Genomic DNA, 26,068 nt, shown 5'->3' on the forward strand with positions numbered 1-26,068 from the left:
AACGGGTGTACACTGTTATGATTAAAGATATTCCTGCTTTGAAATGAGCCTCATCTCATTTCATGGCCTGGGTGTGTTTTGTGTGTGTGTGTGTGTATAGACAAGCCAGAAAGAGCAGACAAAAGCAGACTGCAGGACAATAGTGATAAAAAAGACATTTTAATCATAAAGTACATCTTTTATCTGAGGCATGTGGAGACTTGAACACAACATAGAGATTTCAACACTTGCTCCCACAAAATACAAAAAGTGTCCGGCAATGACTTTTTTTAATCAGCTTGTAAAATCGGCCACGTTCTTGTTGAAGTTGGTGCGATTGTATCTGACAACGTATATATCTATAATTACACAATATCACAACATTTACTGTACGATTTCCTGTCGGTGCAAATGGCTGCTCCACACTGAACACTTTACTTTAATGGAGTTGTCTTTGTGAAGAAAAAGTGAACATTTATTTCCCACCGTGATATATCTTTATATCAATGGTGCGTGTTTCACTGTAAAATCAAGCACAGAATCTGTCATGTGAAGAAAAGGTGAGTACAAAATAAGAGAATGTAAACAGATTATGTTAAGTGGGTCCGTGCTGTTTGATAAAACACATTGAGGCACTTGATCAGCAGACACATCCCGAACACCGTTTCATTGCACAGAAACACTGAGTAGGTTGTTTCTCTTTCTGGACATTTACCATTTGTTCTGGATCGAGTTTGATCAAAATATCCGCTCATCATCAACATAAGCTCTCAGATGAGGGATTCGTGTTTATTGCGATAGGAGGCACGCTGGTTTCACTTTTTGGCACGTTAAACTCGGAAGCTGAATTGCACTTCACTTTCAACGTCCTGTTAAAACAGTAGAGCTTCTTTGGAGAGGCAGAGGACGCCCGCTCACTCTTGGAGCTCCGCTTGCACTTTTTGACACTTTGCTCCCGTGTGACGGGAATATTTTCGAGCTTCTCCTGGTTGCCAGGGATTTGACAACAAGCATCCAATTGCGTTGTTGTTGTTTCTGCGGTCGTGGTGGATACGTGGTTATCACCACAACAATGGACTCTGTCCCTCGTCTTCTGTCTTTCGTGACAGGCTGTGTGCGATGAGTCCAGTGAGGGGGAGGGGCACTGAGCGTGAGGTTGCGTTGGGGCTTTGTCGCTGGTATTTTGGCTACTGTCAAGACTCGACTGACATATTTCAGGTCTCTGATACTCCTCCTGTCCTGCAGAGTCTGAGCCAGAGGCTGGGCCTGTGGACCTCTGTTCTCTGGCTGAACCAGCCTGCAGGTTGGCAGCATGGATGCAGTACTTCCTGAGATGGCAGCTGTGCACAGGTCCTTGTCTGGGGGCCACTCTTCCCTGGGAACAGTGGTGGAAGTGGGTGGGGTGACAGTGTATATAGTGCATGCGGCACTCGATGTGTGTGTAGACTGGGTCCACATTTGCAGGTAAGATAGAAGTGTTTTGTTTGCATGGTGTGTTTCCTGAGTGAGGAAAGAGCTGAGGGGTGGGAGGACAGGAAGTAGAGTCCTGGGGAGGCTGAGCGCAGGATGGAGGACTCAACTGCTGAGACGGGTGAGGAGTAGTGGGGTCCCCACAGGTACAGGGAGTGTTTTGAGAATACTGGCACCTGGAAGGTGCGCTCAATGTGGCTACAAACCCGTTCTCAGTGCCAGCTCTCCCAGACTCAGTTTTGCTTTTATAATGAATGTGTGAATAAGGGGTTGTGTGGTGGTGTGGCGGGACTCCATTATAAAGCTTAGTACAGACCTCATCCTCCTCTCTAGGTTTGTCTTCAGTTTTCTGACCGGACGCCAGCGGCTCCAATTCATAATGCTCCACCTGCCCATCTCTGCTGTCCAGCTGGTACTTGGCCTGGCCAGAGCCTTTCCCCTTAGCTGAGGGGTTTGTGGATGTGGCCTCAGTGAAGGCCTGACACTGCATGTTTTTGGGCAGGGGTATCTGCCCACAGGTGCCCTGAGGTCCCAGGCAGCGGCACATGCACTGAAAGAAGAAGGTAGCAAAGGCCCAGCTGATGCACATGATCAGCATCATGAACGTGCCCAGCTGGGTGTAGGCTAACACGGTCGAGGGCATCATCATGGCCCCGGCAACAAAGGTGGTCAGTGCAGCCATGGCGATTGCAGAGCCCATGCGGCTGAGGGAGAAAATCACCTTACCCTCACGGTCGGGCTCTGGAGCGAGGCGGTAGGCCACGCCGTAGTGGACCGCAAAGTCCACCGACAGCCCCACTGCCACGGAAATGGTCACAGACTCCAAGACATTCAGCTCCCAGCCCAGTAGCACCAGGGAGCCCACTGTGACAAATATGGTGCCAGCAATCGACAGGATGGCATATAGACTGATGATGACATTCCAGGTGGTCAGGAGCATGACACTGAAAGCCACAGCCACCGACAGCGCCATGGCAACCAGGGTGCCGTCTGACAGGCTATCCTGCAGGTCAAAGAACTCCAGGTTGCTGATAAACCAGCCGTGACTCAGGCCTGCAGGGGCGTAGCGTAGCTCCTCTGTGATCCAGGCATCCACCTAAACCACAAAGCATTCACGTCTGAAAACTCATCATGTATGTACTGAACAAGTCAACCCCAAAATTTACGAAGTCACTGCAACAAATGGAGAGTTTGTGTGCAGATGATGCTGACAGGGTGCAGATCATTGAAAACATGAAATATGAAATATTATGGGCCCTACCTCGAGGTAGAACTGGTACATCTTCTCATAGGCCAGAGTGAAGAGATAGGTACTCTGGAACTCCAACACTATGGCCCTGATGGTGTCATTGATATCAAAGCGAGGCCCAGGGGTCTTGCTGTCCAGATGGTAGTTCGTGCTGCGGTCCAGCTCCATGATGGCTCTCTTGATGCACAACTCAAAGACATCAGACCTGTAGGGGAAGGTAGACTGACTGCAGCAGGGGTAGACAGAGCCCTCTGTGCAGTCCTGGTTCTCCATCCACTGTTCAAATCGGGCAAAAATAAACATAGTTAATTATTTCCACTGACACTTAAATTAAAAAAAAATTTTAAACTTCAGACATTAAAACACGAGTAAATTTATCAGGTCATATTCGGGAATTTACTTTATACTGGGGTTGAGTCGGTAAGATGCCCTTCAATGTCCATTCATATTGAAAGCATATACTGACTACTTCCACAATTGTCAAGATTGCCTCCAGATCATTTTTAGATAATAGTAATAATAATAATATATAATAGATATTTATATTTCACCATATCGGACTGACACAGACATTGTCAGGTGCTGATCTCTGTCATGGTAACAACATTCATTGAATCACTTCCTCTTAAGTAATTTGTCTACTAAGTATAAGCACAACATCAATTCAATTGCTGTACTGCTGTATATCAGCTGAATTACAGGGCTTTTATTTGGAAAAGTTGAGCTTGGGACTGAAGATTTTTTCGATTTCCTAACAAACCTCTGAAATAGCCAATAGCCAATGTACAAAAAATTAAAGCAGGTCAGTAAATCATTCAGACTTATATATACTCCACAAGTGAACAGTAAAAAATAAAAATGTAATTTTAAAGAAAACATTGACTATAAAATCTTCATTGCAGATAAACTAGGTAAGACAAACACAAAGTTTTCTAACTTCACTCTGCTCCTGAAAGTGTACACAACGCCCAGCACACAGACATTAAAAGTGACAGCATATTGTAGAACTGTTTGAGGAGGTGTCACTAATGACAAGGAATAATTCTGAAGTAGCTCCAGAGCATTAACACAGGACAAGAGAACAGCCAGGTTTAGAACTGGCACTGAACTAACTACTTTAATACTTATGGATATTTAGTGTACATGCAGCACTGACCTGTTTGAATGTCTCAATGAAGCAGCTGGTAAAGTCCTGCTCCTCTGACTGAAAGATAAAAGTCTGGTTCCTCAGCCTCTGGCAGAAGTTGAGGATCCACAGCTGAGACGCTGGACTGGAAATGTTGAAGGTGTTATCCAGTATCAGCTTCCCCTTGTTTTTGGGGTTCAGGTTGTCTCCATTATCCAAAGGGGTCACCCCCCAGATGATGGTTATTGGCATGTGAAGGTCCTCGCCATGGTGAACCCTCTCGAACATAAAGAGCTTCTTGTACTCTGCGTCGTAGCGCTCAAATGGGTGCGAAGATCGGAACACCTGAAACTCTGCCAGCTCCAGAGACGGCAGCTTCATCTTTGGGTTGACACAGACTACGTAGGCCCCGCCCACGGTGATGGCGAGGAACCAGAAGAGCCAGAGGTAGCGCAGCTTGATGACAATGCAGGGCAGCACTTTCTCAAAAAAGATCCTGGATGCCTCAGAGACAGTGAACAGGCATTTGTTGGCCTTCTGGCAGAGTCCTGCCCAAAATGTGCGGGTGCAACAACCTGTTTGCGGGTGCGGAGGCTTGGTGCAGGTGAACATGTTGGGCAGGTAGCGCTCATGTAGCACAACCACAGCTGGGAGCCATGTCACCATGAGGATATAGTTCACCAAAATGGCAGTCCCAGCGTAGACACCAAAACAGCGTATGGCGGTGATGTTGCTGACATAGTTGGCATAAAATGCTGCAGCAGTGGTGAAGCTGGTGACAAACATAGAGAGGGCAGCATGTTGCAGGGTCACACTGACTGTCTCTGCCAGCTCAGCATGGGGCTTGTCAAACTTGGTGTAGTTCCACACATCACAAAGCACAAAGGCGTCGTCTGCACCAATGCCTACCAGGATGATGAGAGCCGTGAGGTTCATGAAGGGGAAGAACTCAAAGTTGAAGACCATTCGGTAAAGAAAGTAAGACACAATCAGCGAGCTGATGATGGCAATTATTGTCATTAGTGTGATGAAAACTGAGCGTGTGTACACACACATGACCAGCAGGACGATCACTATGGCTATGGCAGGGTACACTGTGTCTGTGAGGAGGTAGTCCTGGAAGAGGTCGTGTTTGATGCCAAACTCGATGCCTGTGACCGTGGTGACGCCATCTGACGAGTTCCAGTTCTCAAAATTGTCTAAGTAAATGTTCATCATGGACTCTCCTTTCTCTGTGGGGGAGAAGAGCATGCTGTACTTGAGCACAGGCGGAGGATACTCCAAGCTCTTGGGACTGAGGAAGTCCTTGTCCACCAGGAAGTGAAGGATTTGGTAGACGGCGTTGTACTTGGTGCACTTCCGGGGAACACTGGCACACTTAAGCTGGTCTTTTCGCCGCAGGGCCATGTCCCAGCAGTCTGAAGCCAGTGTGCCATTGTGGTAGTACTTGGCGCACGAGCGTAGGATCTTGAGCGTGTGCGATACATCGCGCTCAGTGATCTTCTGGCAGGACGACCTGTTGGTGAGGACCGCAATGTAGTTACCAAGCGTCCAGCTGGGGCAACAGGAGGCGTCATTGGTGCGCTGACAAAGACTCCAATAGTCCCGGTGAGAACGTACCTGAGACGAGGCAAGAAAACAACAATACATAAGTGGGTTAAAAGAAATATAGAAACTAATGATGACTTCTTCTGCATCACTCAGTACTGCCCATGACCATGGTTTGTGCTGTTTCATGTACTTACCCTTGTGTTGTCCAGGTTGCACATTGATTTGATGGCCTGAATACTCCACAGGTTCTTCCCCTCAGCTGATGTGAACACCAATCGAGAGTAACTGTCACCTGCATTAAAGAAAGTTTTATTACTTTTATTACTAAAAAACGTTTCCGTGAAACTTTTAACCCAGACAAACAATCAGACCGGTAAAGAACTAGTGGCATAACACTAGCACATACTAATGTGACTCATTTGGGGCGGAATTAGTATTTCATTTTTCAATAAAACATTTTTTGATAAGACTTCTTTTATTTCAAAAGTACATGTCCAATAAGACAGAGGCAAATCCAAGGGCAGGGCCAGTGAAATCTGAGGGGCCCCTGTCCTGTCAGTAGTCTTTAAAAATACATGTGAACTCACTAACAATACTAATAATAAATATGACAATTTGTTAAAATATATATGTTCTAAGCTTTTATAAAGAACACAATGTTTTTCCTTTGGGAGTTGCGTTCAACTTCATAATTTATTCGCAGGTTACTTTACCCGTAACCTGGTTTGCTGTATGTTGGTGTATTTAAGAAACGTACCTGGCACATCACAGAAAAACTCTTTACTGAAGTCCCACTCTGCTTGTCGTTTGTCTCTGTCAAAGTGGTCCTCTGGCCACCGGGGCTCCTGGTGACTGCAAGACAGCAAAGTTTGGCAATGTAAACATTACTTAGATGTATACTTTATTAAATATGCCTCAATGGCAACATTTAAAAGGTTGATGGAAAAATAATCTTCAGTTTACCAGCTAATTAAAATAACAGTAGATAAGACTTTGGGACCTTGAGTCCGTCCAAAGCAAACTTTGGTTAACAATGCATTTATTGTTCTTTGAGCTTTATGGTTCTTTTCACATTGATGGAGTATATTTAAGATAAATTATCATAAACTATACAATGTGAAAAATGCTTGAGATGAAAATCCAAAAATCAGATCACGAGAACACCCGCACGGCAGTTGAGACCTGAGGAAGGGCCTGTGTCCGAAACGTTACCTGCCTGGGAGACTAAACACAAAAGTTCATGGAAGAATTCATTGGTGTGCAGTCCTCTGATTTTCATTAATTCTGTCCAGCACCCAGTGCTCTGTGTGTGCTTTTGAGAATTTTTAGATGAAAACACCCCCTGCAAGAGCGAAAAAAACCTAAGCATCTCATCATTCCCCACCCCGGTGGAGCCCGTTTGGTCTTTTATGAACTCATGCAAACAGTGAACAGAGACGTTGACATGTCCAAAACTCAGCATGAGACAAAACGAAGGAAGCGGATTTGAAACTCTGTGATGAAATAAGCAGCAGTAATTGCTCTTCCCTCCAAAATCAGACAAATGATTCCCTACAGTTCTGGGCTACTCCTGTCATTATTATAATAATCATAATGGTGGCTCTGATTGAGCATGGAGGCCTAGAGTGTTTGTGTGTGTGTGTGTGTGCGCGCGCGAAATATGTGATCTTGCAAGAATAATACTGCAGCCAAGTAGTGTTGTGTTTTGTGTGTGCGTATTTCAACTGAGGATTATGGCTCAGCCTCTCTGTGTTTGTGTGTGTACGTGCGCACATTTTTTCGGGCACATCCTGAGCTACAAACAGGAAAGGCAGAGCAATCAGGTGACTGTCAGAGAGAGAGACAGAGTGGTTGACAGAAAGGGGATGAGGCAGGGGGAAGCTTGCTGACAGCAGCAGAGGCCTCTGGTACACCGCACATGTATAAGTACACAATTACATCTGCAGACAGACATGTGGAGCGCGACAGAGAGGAAGACAAAGACGGCAGGAGACAAGAGACGGGAAGATCCAGGCTGCTGCTGAAAGGATCAATTCTTTAATCAGCAGAGTGGAGCCGCATTTTTAGAATTTCTAATCTTAGCCACGTGGATAGAAAATCTGATTCAGAACAATGTGACCTCACGTCAATGTCATTCAAACTGCAACGTCATAGTGGAGGAGATGAATTGATTGAGTCTCAGCTCAGCGACACAAAATAACCCAAAAATATTCTGGTTTCAATAAAGATTGTGTTTATGTTTATATATTTATTAAAATATCAGTTCTGAGCAATTATTTAAAATTGAGCATGAACAGTCATACAGAGACAGACACAGAGACGTTCAGAGAGAGGACAGAGGGACAGATAGACAGAGGGACAGACAGAGACAAACACGCAAAGACCTGCCCTTGATTAGTGAACAGACTCCCCCTGACAGGACAGAGGACGACCTTGCAGACGGACATATCTCTACATCGCGCCCCTTTTCTTTCAGGAGAGGATTCAGACTTTTCAGTGTGTCTATCAACAGCATCCTTCAACTCCTCTGGCCCCCTCCTCCCCTCTCATCCTTCTCACACTCTACTCCCCCGGGAACCCTGTCTCCTACCCTCGTCCAGAAGTCCTCTGTAGAAGAAGGGACATTCTGAGTTGGTAGTAAGAGCCTAAATAGCTTAGTCTTAAATAGCTGGATTAAAAAAAAAAAAATCAAATTTCGTGATAAAAACCCTTCAATTGATAAACAGAAAAATATTTCATTTTTCCTATACTCAACAACAACAACAGTTGCTCTTCCTTCGTTGTGTGGGTAATGTAAGAGATGTGGATGAAGTTACTTTTTGGCCTGCTCGTCAGCATATTTGAAGGGGTAGTTGGCCAGTGTGGCTTTGTAGCCTGTGTTCTTCACCATGTTGTTCCATGTGACCAGTCGCTGGCCAATGGCTGTTCCCCGTGGCTCAAAACCCTTTGGGAAGACAGAAAAGGATACAAGGTGTTTAAAAGAGAATTCATTCATTACACTGCAATATCATACATGTGATTTCACGTTTGCGTGTACTATCCAGTATTAATATCAGACCATCAGGGAGGTAATCATACATGGCTCCTGCAACAGCAGCACTTTCTTCTGTACTGACTTGTCAATGTTACATCTCTGGGATGAGGCTGGTTATTTGTAAGCTTTGTGTTGCAGGAGGCTTGATTACATTTATCCAGAAATGAGAGCCTTGTAGGTCTATACTCACCAGCAGTGGGTCAGAGAAATCAGGGAGGTCAGGCACCAGGACGCCCACTAGGGCGCACACCACAATGAGCACTGTGCACACCCCCAGCACCACCACTGGCCAATCGGCTATCAGCTCAGAATAGCTGGAACAAAGAGGAGACTTGGAGTTAGTCAACACACTGATGACAAGGCAGTAAGAAGAAAAGAAGATGTAAAATATCCAATATAGCTTATTTCATCTACTTTTTGCTTCAGGCTTTTGTTTGTTTAACTGTATTGTAAGTATTGAAGGCAGTCTCAGGTTTTAGTTTTCATCTGTATGCAAAACTCAACGTATTTGTGATTTTGTAACCCAAAACCCTGGAAAAGCTTTAAGCCTCTATCAAACATTCTCCTTGATTAAAGTTGAGGACGCAGCATTTACTGTTGCATAATGAAGGGATGAGGTGATCTAGGCCCATGAGTAACAAAGGCCAGGTACACAGAGACAGAGTCTCACAACTCCCATCGATAACTCTCATGACTCACTACTAAGGAATGATAGCTCCACAGGAGCAGTGATGGATGGATGTCAGGAATAAAGGGAGGAGGAGGAGAGCGCATTGCAATCCAGAACATCAACAGAGGAGAAACCGTTTTTGGCAGGTCTTACCTTTTGGGGAATCGAAAGGGCCTTGCAGGGCTGAAAAACAAAAAGAGGGAGATAAATCAGGTTTATATTTTCGAGTCAAAGCAATAGTCAACCCATAACAGACTTTCTGAGACTTCTCAGCAAGATCTTCTCTTCGTGATCTGCCTTCTGCAGCACACACCTTTGTGTACTGGACCACTGAAGACATGAAAACTGACGCGGCTGTCAAAACTTTTCAGTGATCTCACCATAATACTCCAAAATTCCTTTTAAGATGTGACAGAAAACCTCATTTCTGTTTCTTATACATATGCCACCCGCAGACAACTCAAGACATACGCAAGAAATAAACATTTACACTGATTGATTTGGTCCAGAAATTCCTGCCTGGCTAATGATCATCCTAAAGGATTTCTGACTGAATTCAAACCAAGGTTGAAGAGGTCAGAACCAAAATAAAGCCCCAAATGCTCCCAATGATTTGTCAATCGGAGACTACACCTATGAAACTTGATGAGGTGACCTCACAAAACCTTTTCATTCAAGTCAGATCAACCAAAAAAGAGCTCTAACCACCACCTATGATTCCACCAGATATGATTCCATTAACACTACCACACACTGAATAATGTCGCCTGATCGAGCCTCCTGATATTGACAGCTTTGAATTACATACACACGTTGGTACTTCTATCTTAGTGAGGACACTCATTGGCATAATGCATTCCCTAGCACCTTACCTTAACCATCCAAACTAAATGCCTAACCCTAACCCAAGTCTTAACCCTCAAACAGCCCTTTGAAGAAGTGGGGACCAGTCAAAATGTCCTCACTTTCCAAAAAATGTCCTCACTCTGTACGGTTTAAGCACAGGAAAACACACACACACACACACACACACACACACACACACACACACACACACACACACACACACACACACACACACACACACACACACACACACACACACACACACACACACACACACACACACACACACACACACCAGCTGCTTAACATCTATCTGGACTTCTCGTTAGCTCCTCCTGGGAGCCATGCAGTAGCGTCCGGTATGCTGTGAGCAGCGGACACGCCGGGTGGAGGTGAGGAGGAGGGAAGAAGAGGAAGTAGGAGAATCAGATATGGCCATGTGATCACAGCAGGGCTGCGGGAGATAAATGATACAGGCTAAATGGGGGAGACACTAGTGTATGTGAGGGGGAGGAAGGTCAAAAAGTCAGGAGATCCTGAGATATCCTTAAATCTGCAAAACTCCTAAAAGTAAAAGTTTTCCAAAGGGCATAAACATTTACTTAATATACTAATATAATATTACTCTAACCATACAAAAGATTTGGGGAAATGAACAGATGTTATATTTTACACAGCACACACCATATATCTTTTTTTATAATAAGTGTGGCTATTTTTAATATCTAGTGACTGAATTTAGCACAAGAGACAAAACTATTTCTATGTTGGATATCCTCTGCCCTGATGCTCATTGTGGGCATATTCAGTGGCGGAGGTTTGAGGGAGAGTAGAGTTGTCACTTCACTGTGATGTCAATAATACTCCAGACTCCACCACAGACACAGAGTAGAGGGGGCAGAGCAGATGGACCACCCCTTGAATTAAAATTCCAGATAAACCTCATTCGTAAAAGATAAATGTTCAGCTTTAATGGACTTAATCAAACGCTAAAATGATTTAAAAAACATTTCCCTGTTCATCACAGGCTGGATTTACATCCCTACTATAAAGAAAGCGGCCTTAATTTATCCCGCAAATGGCACCAAGGACCAGGAAGTGAGCACAGAGGTTGCTCTCTGCCACAGCCAATCGGGTCATTAGCACGCAAGACGTTTGCAACTGCGATTTAAGCAGTCTGGCCCGAGAGGCAAAAAGGTTGTTGTCGTATTTTAGCCTGTTTTGCCGTCAGAGTAAAATCTTCGGAATGCTGTAATTAGTGGTAATGGGAAAGCGCAAATTAACTCAAGCTATTGGCAAGGAATTTCACTCCATGGGGGAGGACGGCCGTAAATCCCTTCAAGTTTCACTGGACACATTAACATGACAGCCAGATGTCAAGTGGCACCACTTTAGAGCACAGTCTTAAAATACAAGTACACACACACACACACACAAACGGGGCATCTGGATACATATGTGAAAAACACGAGTTATTCAATCATGCTTTTTTGGGATTCTAGCTTTTGGAGACTTGTGTGCTACAACACAATAAATTATTCATGAGTTTAAAAAAACTGTTTTTCTGTGAGGCGGACTTTTAAAGTGACCTTTAACCTGGTTTAAACCAACAATGCTAAATCAAAAACACATTTCCTCCGCCCTTCTTTGAACTAGTAACCAAGGGAAAACTCTGTATTGCTAATGTAATTCTTTTCACTGCACTCTCTCTCTCGGCTTTCCATGTATGGCCTTGAACCACAGGACAGTTATGTGGCCCGAAATGGAGGAGCCGAGTTATTGGAAATAGTTGGAATGGATTCATAACAGTGCTCTCAGGCATATCTATTTGTCTACTAAAGGCCTGTTTTAAATTTTGGTCTGCGCTGCTCCCATTTGCATCCACTTCAGCCAACTGGAAAGATGCGTAGCATACCTGAGCCCGCCATTAGGGCCCAGACTCTTAAAACGACAAAGGTGAGACAGATCAAGAATCCGTCCAGTCAACAGTAATAATTTATCCTGTTCCTCGCAAAACTCAGGTGATCTTTTCGTAGCAATTTTAGGGGATTAATTTAAGATTTATCAAGCTGAGATCAATCTCTGTTCCTCAGATTTTGATTTTAGCCTCAATCTGTCGGTTGTCTACAAAAAGCAGGAAAGAAAGGATTCACCATTACAGCGCATCAAAGATTCAAATATAAAAGAAGGGGGTAAAGAAAAGGCCAGGTGGTAGTGTGGTTGAAGAAGAAAGACATGGTGTTGACTGATGATCACAGAGGTTCTAAATTCTGCAACATGACAACCCAGCGCGTCAGGTTTCCTCCCCGACTCTGATCACTTCCACTCATGACGGCTCAAAAGCAAAGTTAAAATGCTGGCACACTCCCTCCCTCTCTTTCTATCCAAGTCTCTCTACCTCGCTCTCTCTTCCTTTCCCAGCCTCCTGCCCTCACTTATTTTCTTTACCCTCTCCTCCGGGCCCTGACTAACCTTTCAGTGTTATTCTATTTACCAGAGGGAGAGTGTTTCTGGATCACTGGGCTAATTAATAAGGTAAACACAGACCACCAGCCGCTCACTCAGCGCTGCGCTGACAGAGGAGAGAAACAGAGAAGCACTTGGGACTGAGTGTGATTGAGAGTAAACCATGTGTACGTGTGTCTGCTTACAGGCCCTACAAGTTGCGCAGTGCTGGGGAAAGATGTGGTGAAATATTTGGTCAATTCCAAAATGGTGTGGGAGATGTACAGTACATTAATGAGCCAGAGAATGGTTTTGGCATTGGTATTTTCTTACAGTCTCTAAAGGCAATATTGTTTACAGCTGTTTTGAGCAGCCAGACTTGAACGACCTAACTATAGAGAGAGGGGATACTTGATGAATCTAACACATGGGGTCTCCTCTCACAGTTTCACACTGTTGTACCGGTTTGTATAAAAGCAAAATTACAATATGTAGTCAGAGTCGGTGGTCTCAGTCCGGATCAAACTACGATGGTTTGCTCCCTAAACTACAATGTGAAACCATGTTAAACAATATAACAGGTGTGAATACTTCCTGAGACCCTGTTCAAAAATATAACAAGCACCCTGCTTGAAGCATGTTTAAGTCTTTAGCTGTACAAGACAACCCGATTCGAAGTTTGTGAAATTCTAACAGAAGAAAGAAAACCTGAAAAAAAAAGGTGTTTGGCCCAGTCACAATTTTTTTTAAAGCAGCGGTATCTGCTTGAATTGTTTCTGTTTATTCACTCTGTTGTGTTTCGGTTAAACAGATCTTCATCTTTCAATCGGAACTGACACAAGACTGACATTGTACAGTCAGAAACAAACCTTGTGACCCGGACACCAATAGACCTAGCTCATGGAACTAATGGCAGGATTATTGTGCATGACATGTAAAAAATTAAATATAGGGACCAAGGATATGTGTGCAAATAGATGTGTGAGAGAAGATTATTTACTGTATGTGTGATATAGGGGGTGGGATGCTTGTACACGCACAGTGTAGTAGCAGTATAAGTGTATGTATAAGTATGTGATGTTTTCAGTTAACATAAGATATTGATGTAGATGTCTGTGTCTGTGATGCAAATAAATGTGACCATACGTGGCTGTTTTTGTGTGTGTGTGCTTGTTATTGAACATGAGCGTCTGTATCTGTACCGGGGGGGTGCGGGCGAAGGATCAGAGACGAGGCGGGGGTTAACTGTCAACAGATGGGTGGGTAAATATTTCATGAACAAGGCCTTCAGGTCTGAGCAGGAGCAATTAGTGTCAAGCGTCAGGCTGCTGGGCCTGCCTCACCCTGATTAGTGCCTCGCTGGAACGCTGCACACAATTAGAGGCTCGACCTAGCCGTGAAATAGGCCCGGGCTACCAGCGCTCCCGTACAAATGACATCATGAGACTAGTTAGGGTAGAAAAACACTGGACTGTGCTTGATAAGTAGGCCTGTGTGTGTGTGTGTGTGTGTGTGTGTGTGTGTGTGTGTGTGTGTGTGTGTGTGTGTGTGTGTGTGTGTGTGCGCTTACACAAAGTCTCTTGTGGAAAAGCAGATACTGAGAGGGATATTAACAATCCCCAAAGTGAGCCTGTGTGTGCAGCAGGATGACATTAATAAGACTGTAAATATTAAATAGACCCACAGGGGTAAAGGATTAAACCACAGCAGAGCTAATGGTGTGTGAAACAAGCAGTTCAATAATTAAACCCAATGTCTGAATGAGAGCAGTTAAAGTTTGAGTGTGTGTATGTACACACACACACACACACACACACACACACACACACACACACACACACACACACACACACACACACACACACACACACACACAATCTTAGGTGTAATAGTGACGCGTTTGATTGGTGGAGCTCGTTGTTACCATGGAAATGTTTACCACAACCGTGAAAATTATGTCGGCTATACGATCGGATCATTCAGCATGACTTTACCAGGTTACTAAATGCTATATACCTACATACAAGATACAGACCATAATATATCGCAACACTATACTAATTGGAGTCATTGGAAAGGGATCATTCACAATGGTTTCTGGGATGTGTAGTTCCATCACTCTTAAAGTAATTATGTACACAGTCGTTCACATTAAATTTATATATATCACAGATACAAATAAGCCTTTAATATTTTCTCTAATAAACCTCCCCAAAACCTTAAAAATAAAAAAAAAGTAAAGAAATCTTAAATCAAATATCTCAAAACTTACGGCCACTGTTGCATCACGAATCAGGGATCAGTGTTGGTAATAAGTTACAGGAGGACCTGACACATTAGCTTCAGCAGCGACACAGTGTGATTCACAGGGCATCGTGTTTCCAACAGGCCTCCAATAAACACTGGATCAGGCCAGTGCTGTTCAAACAGAGTTTAAATGGAGGTCAGCTGGGGACACTCATTATCACATGGAGGGAAACACAACCAGAGCTAAAGTGCAATAACCAGTGAGTTCAGGAGATTCTGTTACTCATCCCTGTGTACATGCAACATTATGTATGAGCATGGGTACATTTTCATACACCAGCCATGTCTAGATGCTGCATGTGACTGTGAGGAGAAACCACAAGCTTCTATATAGGTTTCCATAATCAAACACATGCCTAATGTGGTAAGCATGTGTCATGCCATTTGTGAAGATATGATGAAAACACAAAGATTTTATGTCCGGCTGCCACAGAGGATGTATGGCCTGAAAATCTAAATGTTTGAGTCATTTGATGCTCCCAGAATTTTTTTTACAATTAGTGAGTTAATTTATAAAATGTCAAAAATAGAACATCTTATCATTTTTCAAAGATTGTGGGGGGGCTGGAGCCAATCCCAGCTGACACTGGGCGAGAGGCGGGGCTCACCCTGGACAGGTCACATTATGAGCACTTCAGAAAAAAAAGGATATCTGTAGCTGAAACTTTGTGTTTCTGTGTGAAAAACAGTTGCTGATAAATTTCACAGTTATCAATCTAATCTACTCATATTTATATTCTTCAGCAGTGAGAAATGGTTGTGTACGTGTCTTCATGTGTGGGAGGACGTTTTTTTTCGATGGCTGCATAGGTGGTGAGGATAGCCTTTTCTGGTTGCACCTGCCATTCCCCTGAATTCTTGGAGATGAAATACGGGTGCGCACAATTTCCAGACATACAGGCAGGAGGACTTGAGCACTGTAGCCAATAGTTACAAGCTGTCAGTCAGCATGACGTCTGTATTAGGGCTCTTCCAAGTCTCATCTTTACGAGAGCTCACAGATCCAGCGTTGTGCTCAGGCAAGGATTGAAAAGGGGGGTACCTCATTTTGGATCCTGTGCTATCAAAATCCATAATTACAGCAGAAAAGAAGAAAAAAAAAGACTGTCTGTAAAAGGAGAAAAGTGCCAGAAGGAATCTTCGTTCCAGAAGAATGGAAGTGCGTGCGCAGAAAATCTGAATCCCGAAATCCTTCTTAACCTGCCAACCTCACGCTGCATGGTTCAGTGCAACTGTAAGCATGTCAGCCAGAAATGGTTATGTGTGGTCAGTGAGAGCAGTGGGCTTTCTTAGAAGACCTCCAGAGGTGGAACCAATGCTTTACACCTGTCGCTGCACCGACGACCCTTTAACTTCCTCCCACGGGGCAAAAAAGAAGTGCAACAAGACCTGCAGAGCAGTGACCACAGAGCAGGAGATCTGACTGAACATGGTCACAGTGACAGGAACAAAAACAAGAGAACTACATGACCGACACCACAGAAAGAGAAATGTCTTGCACTGATAAAAAGCCCATTTATTTGAGGCAGTTTGTTCCTCTGTTGAAGCCAAGACACTGTATTAAAACAAGCTGAGGCATTTGCATAAAAGACAAAGACACGCATCTAGGCAAAGTCACCATGTCTCATTTGAGAGACAATTTAGACAGTGACCTGTGTAAGTAACAAGTCTTAGGCTGAATACAAGTTAAGCATGTTTTTGGCCCTATTTCTGAGACGCGTGAGTGTGTTGTGTGTTGTGTGTTGTGCAGTGCACAGGGGAACGGGAGGGGCAATCAGGTGCGCCGGACAGTTAGTTGAATATCTGACGATCCCTCAAACTCTGTGGCTTTTGGGACATAGCGACATGCTGCGTCATATAGACAGAAAAGCCAGATTGGTTGAGCTGTGGCAACATCATTCCTGCCCGTTTGATGTTTCCTCCTCCTATCACGACAGACATACCAGAGAGAACTGTGAAATCTTTTTTCAAAATATATATTTATATTTTGGCACACAGAATGGCACATATGGACAAGGCAGCAGGTTTTTCCCGTAGTTTTGAAAGCAAATCAACTTCTTTTTCCTTGACAATTGGCAGTCTGGAGGAGTCGATGGGTCAAGGAGCTTGGCTTGATGATCGGACCGTACAATTTGAGCACATACATTTTGAGCTTTGGCAACTTAGTTGTTCAGTATGAGTTGAATTTTAAGTCACAATATAAAAAAAAAAAGACAAAGAGCAATGAACCCTGTAGTACTTTGAATACACTGTTCCGAAGGCAAAACAGGATATGAGTCCTTGGCCACACAACCAACACACTATCACAACTTCAAAGCTAAAAATCATCACTTGAACCTCACTGTCACAGTCACTGTCTTAATTAAAATAAAGTCCATAGGAGCCATAATAACAAACACATTACTGTCATCATACTTGGATTGTGTTGCCACAAATTCCCTTCAATCGCTAATTCCACCTTCCTGTGTTGACATATGATCTCATGTTCACTCAATGGCAGCCTGTAGCTTCAGTCTGACGCTTCTTTTGATGTCATTCATTAACAAAGTAGGGAAAGAAAAGGCAGATTTTCCTGCACCGCTTTTCTTCCTCTGTTATTACCTCATCGCACATCATCAATCTCTTTTCCTCTGTGCTTTTACTTGTCCTTGCTTTGTCTGACTATGGGCCATCTGAGGGCGTTATAGCTGCAGGGGTCAACGCTTCTTCTCTTTCCTTTTCTCTGGCACTCCCTCTTCGATCATTTGCTAACCTTTTGTATGGTAGGATTTTTATGTTGTTTGCTTTTCTGCTTTTGGAGCTGTGACATCTCAGACTTGTCTGATGATAAAAAGACGCCTGGTGCAGCTGTGCCTGTCGCTCCAGCCTCATTTATCAATAGCAACTTAAAGATCAACTGTATCTCATGAAGATGAAATGGAACAAAGATGAAATTAGACACTATTTTGACCAAGATGATTTCAGGAGACCTGGCGACAGCTGAGGCCCAGAGGCCAGAAGACTTAATGATGATGGTTGAGTCAAAACCTGTCATCCCTACTCCTGTGAGTAGGGATAGACTCTGTGTATGTGTGTGTGTGCATTTGTTAGGAAGGTGTGTGTCTGTGTTGGTAATGGAGGTGTCTGGAAAATTCCAAGTAAAAGTTCACAAAGTGTTGTTTACCTGAAAAAATTTGTGTTGCCAGTACTATGAATATAATGGTCATAAATAAATCTTATTATATAAATACTAATATCTATTATTTATAGTATATACTTTATATTCCATTAGGAAGGAATAAATATGCCCAAACAATTCTGGTAACAAATGCAATGACAACTATTAATCTACCTCTGCCAAAGGGTTTTTGTTTGCGTTTGTTTGATTGTGAGCAGGATTAAGCAAAAACTGCTCTTCAAGTGGCCTTTTACATTCAAATTAAATTCATTTATTGGATACATTTGAAAATGCATTTACCTTTTGAAATTTTAAGTTTGAAGGGATAGTTCACCGAAGAATGACTCAGACACTTCACCCAACCCTTCATCTGCACAGTGGTGTGAAGATAATGAGTGAATGTTAATCTTTCTGTAAATTATCCCTTTAAGAACAAATTAGATCATTTCAAGTAGTTTGTGTTAAGGTCTAGCAGAGGGCATTGTAAAAATGATCACTCATTAATAGAAATCAAGGAGTCTTTAAAACTCTGTCCGGCCGCCTGTGGTATGGTCTATGGACTGCAATCACACCAGTTTGAATGAATAAAGTGCCAGTTCTCATTTATTCAAACTCGACTTTTGTTTTTGAAAAAACGGCTGCTCCAATCTGCTGCATGTGCTACATTAGAGTGAAGTCCAAGTGATACAATGTTGATTTAGAACAGGTTCTACCTAAATATTAAAAGCCAAACTTTTGTTAAGTGAATTTAAGCTGAACTTGAACTGAACCTAATGATCCCTTTGAAGCAATATGTCACTCTGAACCACTTTAAATGTTGTGCTGGTCTATAATCACCCCCCTCAGTTTGTTTTAACCCTTAAACACACCCACAGTTTTGTGCACAAGCCAGAAACTAAAGTACCTAAAATACAATGCTGGTCTCCTTTGAAAAGTCAGTACATTTTAAGAGTTAGAGAAAGATAATGAACCAAATCTACAGAGTCACAAACATGACAGGTTTGTTTTGCCTCACCCATTTTTCTTGGCATAAAAAGGAAACATAAAGCCTGAAGTTGAACCTTTTGTGTGGAAAACAGTTTGGAGCCGCAGCCACAAGTCTGAACTAATTCTATGCCAACAGCTGTTACAGTGATACGGGGATGTTAAAACACTTTGCACGGATAGAATCAGAAGACTCGCAGCTTTCAAAACAATGTATTATTTGCCAATGCACATGCACTGAACTCTGGAAAATCTCCAGACATTCTCCGGAGAGGCTGTATGTCAGAGTGAGAGGCTCCAGACTTTTACCGGACTTTCTCCGCCCAGCCCTCTAGTGAAAAACTCCACCGAATATCAGAATGAGCCTATTTTGAAACACAGCAGGAGATCTTCTGCAGGATTCACTGTGAATGAGTGTATTCAAGGGGTTTCTTTATGCACAACAGACATGCCGGTGTCAATGTGCTGTAAACTAAAACATGTGATCTCTGCAGCGGAATTAATATTATCACCCTGTCTCTGCCTGCTGCACCACCCCCTCACCTGAACGCTCCAGAGATTTATGTGTGGTTGTGAACGTGTCTGAGCAGAAAAGCTCCTGCTGTGTGGCAAACTCCGGAGAATGCCCGGACCCCTTTGTGGGAACATTGTGCGGAGTTCATGTCTTAAAACGGCTTATTAGGAGTCCTGTACAGACCTGCAGTAGTACTACCAACGCCAACGTGTCCCACATGAAAACAAACATTATTCTAAGAGAAAGGAAATCAAAGCAAAGAAGAAATCCAAGACACTTACAGAGGAAAATAAATAATTTCAATAGAGACTGTATCCAATATTGTGCTTAAATATATTGTATTTGGTATTCGGTCATACAATTAATTTTATTTCAGTTTTTCAGAGTCCGAATGTTTTATCCACAAACTTTCCTCTGTTAGCACAATTGCTAAGTATGCCTACAATTTATTCTGTTTCTCATTAACACTATTTATAATGTATATAGTCATACCATAGCAAAATAACTGAAATTAAATAAAAAAGCAGGTTCATTGACTATGCTGCTATTACACTCACTAATTGATTTACATGTGTCACTGCAGGTTCAGTTATTTTGGTGAGTGGTGACGATGTTTTCGGTCGGTTGATTTGGAAGAAGAGTAAAGGCTTGTTCGCACCAGGTCACTTTTTTTCCCCAAGTGGCCACTGCTCTTTTTATCTGTGAGCCTTCTGCCGCCACAGCAACAAACAGCTCCTGTTTAGGACAAACGCACCGAACCTCGCTGCTCTTAAAGGGAAAGCACAACACTTCAGGAGTTACAACGAACACTTGAAATGTTATTTTACTATTGGACTTTGGTTCTGTAACTGAACAACTCAACAGTAAAATGGCCATTGCTAACAACCAGTTAGAGAGGTTTCAGACAATCACCTATACTATTTGACACAATATTTTAACCTGAATATATATTCGTTTTATTGTATATTACGGATAATGTCCCTTAGTTACAATTTAGTACAGCTCAGCACAAACAGTCAGTTAAACATTTATCGAGCTACTCTTCACTGTATAGCCCATGCAAAGAGAACTAAGTTTCACAAAGTCTACTACATGTTGCCAGTCTGGATACATGTAGTGGTGTATCCCCTTCACAGTGTAATAATCTTAACCAGGCAGCAGCAACAAGTCATCTTTATCCAGCTGAGGCCTGGCGAGCTGCTCGGCCAGCTTATGAGAAGTTATGACAACGCTGTGCTCAATAGGGGCTTTGATCATTCTTTATTGGAGAGCACGGGACTTTGATCTGGGACGGCTATCTTTATGGGCTTTGCCTCATACACAGGAACTGTAGCGTATGACTGAGCGTGGTGTAAGAGAGCTACACAGAGATGAAAAAGACTATTTTAGTATTTAGACCCAGTCACGTTTTATGCATTCTCTCATGTTGTAAATTCAATTTTTAATTAATATTTATCTTTGCTCGAAAACCCCTTTGTGACAAAGTGAAAACATGTTTAAGAATTATCTGCAAATTTATAAAAAAATTAAAAACTGATATTTCTCATTTAGCCCCTAAGTTAGTATATCATAAATTCATATATTTTATTTATTTGTTTTAGTAATGTTTAAACTTTGTAAAGTGTCCTTCAAAGGTGTCGTATAAATCCAATTTATTATTATTGTTATTATTGCCATTCATGTACACTGGACATGTGTGTGCTATAGAAATATGCTGGATTTACCTTCACAACAGTTGCTAGCAACAAGGTTGGTCACACTTTTTAACCATGTTGCATTCACCACTGTTGGTCAGTTAGATTGATGCCATTTGTTTTCTTATGGAAAAGGGTCATGTCGTAGGAATGTGACAAATTAGGTAAGGATATGTTGTGACTGATAAAACCCAATCAGGAAGTGACTGGGGGGTTCCAAAACTCTGGAGTATTGATGAGGCATAAACATTAAAAAGTGCAGCATTTTAAAACTTAAACATATTAGTGTGCATGTAGAGTGACCATTGGGTTTTCATTAACTCAGTTTTAGCAGACAGTTGACATGAGAAAGAGACCCACCTATCACTGTTCACCCACTGTCCTGGATACATCAAGACTTTTAAGGCTAACAGGATACAACTGACCACTACTTGAAGTGCCATAGACAAGGGACAACACTTTGGTAAATAGTAATTATATAAATTTAATATTTTTTATCATATTTGCAAAAATCACTTTTCACTTTGTCATTATGGGTTATTGGGTGTAGACTGCTGGTTAGTCTTCAATTATTCAATTTAAATATAAAATATAGAAAGTACAATCAACCCTGTGCTGTGTATCTTTGTTTTGCACTGAGTGTTTGTATGCATCACACATTTATCCTGCCCTAACCTTGTAGCTGTCTGTGTTCTGCTGCAGCACAGAGGGGATTAGACACAGGATGTCTAACAGAGCATTCACACAAACCCCAGGGGCCACACAATATAAACCGTGCATACACACTCTTTCCAAACACAATCTCATCTTCTCAGGTGAGTTTAAGAAAGTGTAACTTGACACATAGGCAGAGTATTTTCTGCATATAAAGAGGCAACAAACAACAGAGTAAAAGGACAAGAAACAAGCTTTTAAGACACCCAGACTGCTCGTTTCTCTCCTTGCAGATTAACTGTGAAGGTGAAGGGGCCCTCAGGGTCACATATTATCCCTATTTTACAACCAGCAGAGGTGTCTCTTTGAGATGCACCTCCATCACCTGCTCCGACATATACTTTTCCTGTGCTTTCACATTATTATTCTTGTTTTAAATGTCCCTTTTTCTTGTAATTTATTCTGTTCTGTGATCTCCCTGCAGTGACAGACAAATAATGACGAGTACAGCAGCTTATGTTACTGCTACACTCATTATTATCTGCTCTGAAGCAGAAACTGAGCTAAATGCTTAAAATATTCATGTTAAAGTCTTTAACTGTCAAAGCTGGTGATGAACGGTTCCCTGAGGGAAGAAAAAGCTCTTTCTGACCTGCTTCTGTGGGTCCTGTGTAGAGGAATGCATGAAGCGAAATCCCTGTTCAACACAGAATAGTTTCAGTGTCAGAGGGAATTCCAAACAGAGTGTGAGTTTGTTTGTATGTGTGTATACTGCATTTGTAAAAAAAAACTAATCTTAGAACTCCACACTTAGAGTGTTGCCCTTCACAAAGCCTGCAGGTTTGTCTGCTCATATGTCTGATTAACTACACCAATTTGTGTGTCAACACTCACTCACATTATTGCAGATCTTCAGAATTAGCCTTTATACGAGCTTCAAAAAACTATTTGTTTTCTGTGTGCTTACATTAAAAACGACTGAAATTCCTATTGCAGTTACAAACATAACCTAGTATATAGAAACAAAACTAGATATTGCTGCACTTGAATCAAATAATGACACTTCAATCTAACAGATTATTGCAAAATAACAAGATTTTTGCAGGGAAATGAGGCTGTCTGAGATGAAGTCTTCTTTTAAGTCTCAGCTAAAAGCTTTTTCAGGAGGCATGTTCTTGAATTTACTTGGGTGCCAGGTTATTTCTGTTCTTTTATGTCTATTAGCATTACTATTACCTTTATTCTCTAGGCACTCTGATCATTTGTTTTCTGTTCTGAGGCACTTTCTACTTTGTGTTGAAATGTACAAAGTTATTATTATTACTATTATTATTAATAAATCCTAATGAACATTTTGGTAAATCAACACCTTTAAACTCAACAGTGGACTCACATAAAGGGAGACCCACAGCACTCACATAGGTTTTCAATGGAAATGTAGCTCTGAAGAGAAGCAATGTAAATCTCATCAATAAGAACCAGAAGGCCTTATTTCGTCCAGACGACCGAAATACCAGACAATACACCGCCTCAAAGGCCTTGCATACAGTTGTTATTCTTGATAATGTGCAAAGCCTTGTCAAGTTGACACCCTAAAATACAGAGCACGCAGATCACTTTCAGATACTGGTTGTCTGACAGAGAGCAAGGGATTGAGGCACAGAGAAGAAGGGTGGTAAGGGTAGAAAGAAAGAATATAAGACAAACAGTATGTAAAGAAAAATCTAGAGATTCGTATTTTGGTGTAAACAACAAAGAAATAAACAATAAAAGGCTTTGCAGTACATGAAGCTCTGGAAGGTGCAGACACATCGTCCACCAAAAGTATTTGGCCCCATCCAGATGATAAAAAGTTGCTAAATTACACATGATGAACTGCTCAGCACTTTGGACTTGTCATGTTTTCATACAGTTTCTCCCATGTCATAGCAACCAAACCACCTGCAGCCTACAAATACACCACTCTAACTTGCTCAAGATAATAAAAGCTGACCTTTCCTGAGGCAGCGTCGGTGGGAGTGAGACACAGGAATTCTCGCTATCTGACAAGACATGAATATAAACCAAACTTTGTGGTTGCCATAAACAACTAGAGGCGCAGCAAGAGGTATCGGTGAGGAGGGCAGAAACATTTCGCTCCAGGAGAGCAATGAGTGAGGTTAAATATTCAACGTGACCCTGGATGGTTGAGTGGCAGTGAGCGGTTTGGTGGCTGTTGTGGGGTCATCGGTGCAGGTAGAAGCAGGTTAGCTGAACCTCATGTGCCCTGAAGCTACGCATAATTACATTTTGAAAAGTGTGCACTTTAATCCCCAAGTACAGTCTTGAAACTGTAGCTCTGGTCTAAGTGTGTGTACTTAACTCCAGATTAATAAGTCTGGATTGCACACTCTGAGCTTTTGCTCAACAGCAGCGACTGGTTGACTTCCAAAAAGTTGAATCAGAAAACTAACCCCTAAATAGCTGGGTGCTAAATTTTACTTTTACTCCAACGAGTGTTGAAACTCAGAGCTTATGAGTGGCAACACATTCAGTGGCACAACTGGGGTCCAGCCATTTCCACACTAGCTTAAAGGCTTTCACCTGAGGCTTTTAAAACCTGACGGCTCACTGACCTGACCCAGACAGCTGACATGTCAAGGACACCCCCCTTCAAATCTTAAATAATACACATGAAATGGCTGTGAGAGCTAATCTTACAGCAGAGACACAGACATGTTCCTAATGCCTTTAACAGACCCAGTGAGAGAGAGAGAGAGAGAGAGAGAGAGAGAGAGAGAGAGAGAGGGAGAAAAAGAGCGACGCATATACGATGGATCACTGAATCTGTTTCTTTAGACACCTAACATAAACTGCTGAGTTGTTCCTCACCTTTTCTTGAGGCTTGAAGGCTTTTGATCGTTCTCAAAATAGAAAATCAAGGAAGCTAAAGAATGAGCTAATCTTGGTAAATGGATTAATGTTTTGCGAAGCTGAGAACAGTAGGCATAAAAATCCCCCTGTTGTGAAACACACATAAAAAGGTCTCCCCGAAGAGCTAATGTTACAACTTATTACTGTGTGTGTGTGTGTGCATGAGACATAAGTGTGCTGTGATCACAGAAGTAATCCTACGGCTAATCTGGCAAATCACAGCCCTGAGGCAGATCAAACCGATATCTGACACCATCTTGTCTGACTCTATACCCTCAAATTATCAGGGGTATTAGGAATATAGAAGACCATGGTTTGTGTGTGTGTGTGTGAGTCTGTGTAAGGTATATTTAAATAGCAAACTCCAGCAGCCGTCAGTTCAGGGGCGGTGGACTGGAAAAAAAAAGGAGACAAGGTCTGAAGGTTTTTTTGTTCATGTCTGGGTTCAGGGCAAAACTACACAACCAAGGCAGGTATATTGTTTCCTATATGTCTAATCTCAGCATCACACACACACACACACACACACACACACACACACACACACACACACACACACACACACACACACACACACACACACACACACACACACACACACACACACACACACACACACACACACACACACACAAAACAGGAAAGGGGGGAGTTGGGGAGGTCTTGGAGCAAACCCAGGCCCTGTAATTCAAACCTGTCATTGCTGAACAAGAGCGACCTGTTTGGTAAATAAGAGAGCAGTTCAACATTAGAGACGCATACATCCCACGCCACATCTGCTCTCCATTCTCATGTGGAACAAGAGACGGAGGAGGGAGGGACAGACTGAGAGAGAGAGAGAGGGGGAAATTAAGAAAGAATGAGTGTTAATAGAGTAAGAGGAAAATCTGAGAAAGAAAAAAAAAACTGAGTAGTGGAGGGCCAGGAGAAGATGCCTGCAACACAATACTGTTTTGCCTCTCTCTGCCCACCCAGGGTTTAATGTGTGCACACCAGGTTTGGTGAACATACCCACTGTGGCTACACAAACCTCATCTTTCAGTGCCACCCACAATGCCCCTCTGTCTAATGAAATGGTTATGAGGGGAGATCCGACTTAATTTGACTCAGGAAAATTCCACGTCGGGTAAATGAGGAGAAATAAAGTCTCATCTCTCAGATTCCCCACAACGCGCCGCTACCGTTAAAAAAGGAGCTGACATGAGTAAATAATTACTGCTGCAAAGCTTTCACCTCCTGCACCCCTGCTCCGTGGAGATGGTAAATACGGGATTATGCAAATGGTTATGCAAGGCATTAAATGGTTCCAGTTTCAAATGCGGTGGAAGGCCTGTGGTTTTGGAGTAAAAGAGAAACTCACTAAATATGGATCAGTTGAGGAAAGAAAGAGGAGTTAGCCAACCAGTGAGTTCAATGCTAACATTCGCTTTCGACCGGAGAAGGGATGGTCGCCACATGTGTATACATGTGTGTGT

The 26,068-nt window shown here is 42.6% G+C and overlaps 1 protein-coding gene across 2 annotated transcripts in view; it reads right to left on the minus strand.

Moving 5' to 3' along the window:
• Positions 1-142: 142 nt before the first annotated feature.
• Positions 143-26,068, minus strand: part of disp1 (dispatched homolog 1 (Drosophila)) — a 91,301-nt gene continuing 65,375 nt past the window's right edge. For both annotated transcript variants that reach the window (XM_035143712.2, XM_035143713.2), the window contains 8 exons: positions 9,233-9,262; positions 8,600-8,723; positions 8,192-8,319; positions 6,133-6,227; positions 5,570-5,667; positions 3,855-5,444; positions 2,711-2,974; positions 143-2,545 (listed from right to left, as the gene is read on the minus strand). In XM_035143712.2, the coding sequence (XP_034999603.2) occupies positions 737-2,545; positions 2,711-2,974; positions 3,855-5,444; positions 5,570-5,667; positions 6,133-6,227; positions 8,192-8,319; positions 8,600-8,723; positions 9,233-9,262 (4,138 nt within the window). In that variant the 3' untranslated portion in view covers positions 143-736. The remainder of the gene's footprint in view (positions 2,546-2,710; positions 2,975-3,854; positions 5,445-5,569; positions 5,668-6,132; positions 6,228-8,191; positions 8,320-8,599; positions 8,724-9,232; positions 9,263-26,068) is intronic.

Source organism: Hippoglossus stenolepis, chromosome 20 (assembly GCF_022539355.2).
Source record: "Hippoglossus stenolepis isolate QCI-W04-F060 chromosome 20, HSTE1.2, whole genome shotgun sequence".
NCBI classification, from domain to species: domain Eukaryota; kingdom Metazoa; phylum Chordata; class Actinopteri; order Pleuronectiformes; family Pleuronectidae; genus Hippoglossus; species Hippoglossus stenolepis.